We start from the raw sequence: 3,032 nt of genomic DNA on the forward strand, positions 1-3,032 counted from the left end.
TGGATGGTGGCAGCGGGACCCCCAGGCTAGCGGGTGTGCTCCAGGGAAGGGGTCGGCCGGACGGGAGGCACCCCAAGGGAGGCACTCGGAGCCTGGAAGGTGGTCGGGCGCAGGGAGGTGGGCGGCTCAACGCAGGAGCGCCCCCTACTGGCCCGCCACACTCAGCTCGGCTGGGGGCTGGTGCTTGGATACCAGGAAAAAGCCAGCTGAGAAGGATCCTCCAGCACTTGGTAAGTTGTGTTTATATTCAGAGGGCAGGGCTGTCATTAGCCCCTTCCCTGTTACCTCTGCCCTGTGCCCCAGGGGATGCGTATTTTCATAGAGCTGCTGCTTTGCAAACGTCCACCCCAGTGACTGCGCCCTGCTCTGGGGAGCAGCTATAAAGGGGTCGGTTTAACCCTTGGTGTCTCTCAGCTCCGTGTCAGTCGGTGCAGAAGCAGCAAGATGCTGTGGCAGACTCAGCTCCTCTGGCTCCTCGTGCTCTGGGCACAGGGTAAGGGCAGCAGCAGGGCAGAGATTAATGTAAAACCATAACATGCATTGAAAAGCTGTTGATGCTCTTAGCATTATATAAAAGGAGGATTTTTTTTTTCCTTCTGGGACAGAATAGCACTGAAATCTTTGATAGTCTTCAGAAATTAAATATAGACACATTTTAGAAAAGGGAGAAAAATATAACTTCTCATTCTTAATCACCATTTTTCTTGAATTATCTGGACTTCTGTCTGTGTTTATTGTTCCCCTCATGCAGGCTCCAGCGGGGACATTCTCGTGACTCAGACTCCAGAGTCCCTGGCCGTGTCCCCAGGGGACACAGTCACCATCAAGTACAAAACCATTTCCAACATATTTAGCCGCATGGCCTTGTACCAGCAGAAACCAGGGCAGGCCCCTAAGCTCCTTCTGTATGGCACAAGCAGCCGCCCCTCCGGGATCTTCGACCGGTTCAGCGGCAGTGAGTCTGGCACCGACTTCGCTTTCACCATCAGCCGGGTGGAGGCTGGTGATGCTGGAGACTATTGCTGTCAGCATGGTTATGGCACCCCTCTCACAGTGCTACAGCTCATTACAAAAACCTCCCTGCTCTCTTCGGGTTCTGCTGCTCCCAACTCCAGCTGCTTCCTGCTCAGATTCAGAAGCCAGTGACACCGGTCACAGTCATGCACTTCCTCCATGCTCCTCCGTTACAAATGTCCACTGTGATTGCATAGCTGTCACAGACAGTGACTCCTTAGGTGCCACTCAGGTGTCTGTCTTTTTCTCACAGAGGTCCTTTCCCTGTGGATGATCCCATGCAGTGCCCCAGGGATGTCATGATACAGTCAGTTCATTTTCTGTACATTTACATATCATGTTGAGGAGTGGATACAGGATCCAGTGGTTGAGGGACTGGCTATAGTCAATCTTTGCAAAACCCAGTTGAATTCATACCTCTCCCCATATATAGGGCTAAATCCTATTTCACCAGTGCATACCTGAATGCCATGTATACAACCTTAATTTTTTGCCCCTGTGGCACTCACCCCTCACTTCCTCTCTGAGCATGCTCAGAAAGCTGCACAGTGAACATGCTTCATAGATTCATAGTTGTTAGGGTCGGAAAGGACCTCAGTAGATGGCAGAGTCTGACCCCCTGCCCCGGGCAGGAAAGAGCACTGGGGTCAGACAACCCCAGCCAGGTGCTTGTCCCATCTCCTCTTAAAGACCCCCAAGGTAAGGGAGAGCACCACTTCGCTTGGAAGCCCATTCCAGATTCAGGCAACCCTTGCCGTAAAGAAGTTCATCCTGATGTCCAACCTAAATCTGCTCTCCATCAGTTTGTGGCCATTGTTCCTAGTTACTCCAAGGGATGCCCTGATAGACAGAGCATCACTTATTCCTTGCTGGCTCCCCTCTCCCTCCCCCAGTGAATTTGCAGAAGTCCACCAGATCCCCTCTCAGCCTTCTCTTGAGGAGACTGAAGAGAGCCAGGGCTCTCAATCTCTGACTGTGTAATCATCTACATCACAGCCTCTTAGTTTATTCATGAGACTAGGATGAGATACTATATGGAAGACCTTCTTAAAATCCAAATAAATGACATCTCCCTGACTCCAATGTCTACATATTTTGTGACCTGGTCATAAAAGGAGACAAGGTGAGTCAAGCAAGATCTACCTGCTATGAACCCATGCTGGTTGCCCTTCAGCATTATTTCTCCCACTGGACTCCCACAAATGTGATCCTTAATAATTTTTTCAAAGATTTTGCCAAGGGAAGAGGTGAGACTAACTGGCCTGTAGTTACCCAGATCCTCCCTCCTCCCCTACTTGAAAATAGGGACCACATTGAGTGCTCAAACAACCATGCCAGTGGCTCTGCTGTGACACTGGCCAATTCCTTCAGCACCCTTAGATGAAGATCATCCAGGCCTGCTAACTTAAACACATCCAGGTCTTCCAAGTGTCTCTGCACCAAGTCAGTGCTAACAGTTGGTGAGCTGGTGTCCCTCTTGTGCCTGGCTATGATCCAACTGGGAGATTTTTCTTTGTCTGTGTTCAGGAAAACCAAAGCAATGTTCCTGTTCTTCAGTGCCTCACTAACTAATCTCCTGAGCGCACTGAAGATAGCCTTTCTGAAGTCTGGTACTTCTGCCCTACTGGTTATCTTTCCCACCCTATGCCAGACAGCGCATTCAATCAGTTGGTGGTCTCTGTCCCCTAGGTTACCTTGTATCTGCAGATGCCCCACCAGGTCATCCCCTGTAGCCAACACCAAGTCCAGCAAGACATTCCCCACTAGTGGTGTTGAGACCCAGCTCAAGTCTGGGATCGTGCCCGGTATGCAAAGGCCAATAAAGATACCAGGGGTGAAAGTATAAAGAAGATTTATTGCTAGCAATAAAAGGTGCAAGCGGAATAATTTCACGTAACAAGCACACAGATTTGTAATTCTAAGCATCTTTTATACAGGAGTATTGGACCTTCATACGCATCCTTGTTTGCTAATTGGTTATAAAGGAGTGACGCAAGGAGTTCTTTACTGAGCATGTC

At 49.7% G+C, this 3,032-nt stretch overlaps 1 gene segment (V, D, J or C); it reads left to right on the plus strand.

Moving 5' to 3' along the window:
- The window catches only part of LOC106723167, a 9,945-nt gene extending 8,799 nt beyond the window's left edge, over positions 1-1,146 (plus strand). The window contains 1 exon segment of the V gene segment in view: positions 752-1,146. Within this exon segment, the coding sequence occupies positions 752-1,146 (395 nt within the window).
- The last annotated feature ends 1,886 nt before the right edge of the window (positions 1,147-3,032 follow it).

Source organism: Alligator sinensis, unplaced genomic scaffold (assembly GCF_000455745.1).
Source record: "Alligator sinensis unplaced genomic scaffold, ASM45574v1 scaffold1484_1, whole genome shotgun sequence".
In the NCBI taxonomy this organism is placed as follows: Eukaryota; Metazoa; Chordata; order Crocodylia; family Alligatoridae; genus Alligator; species Alligator sinensis.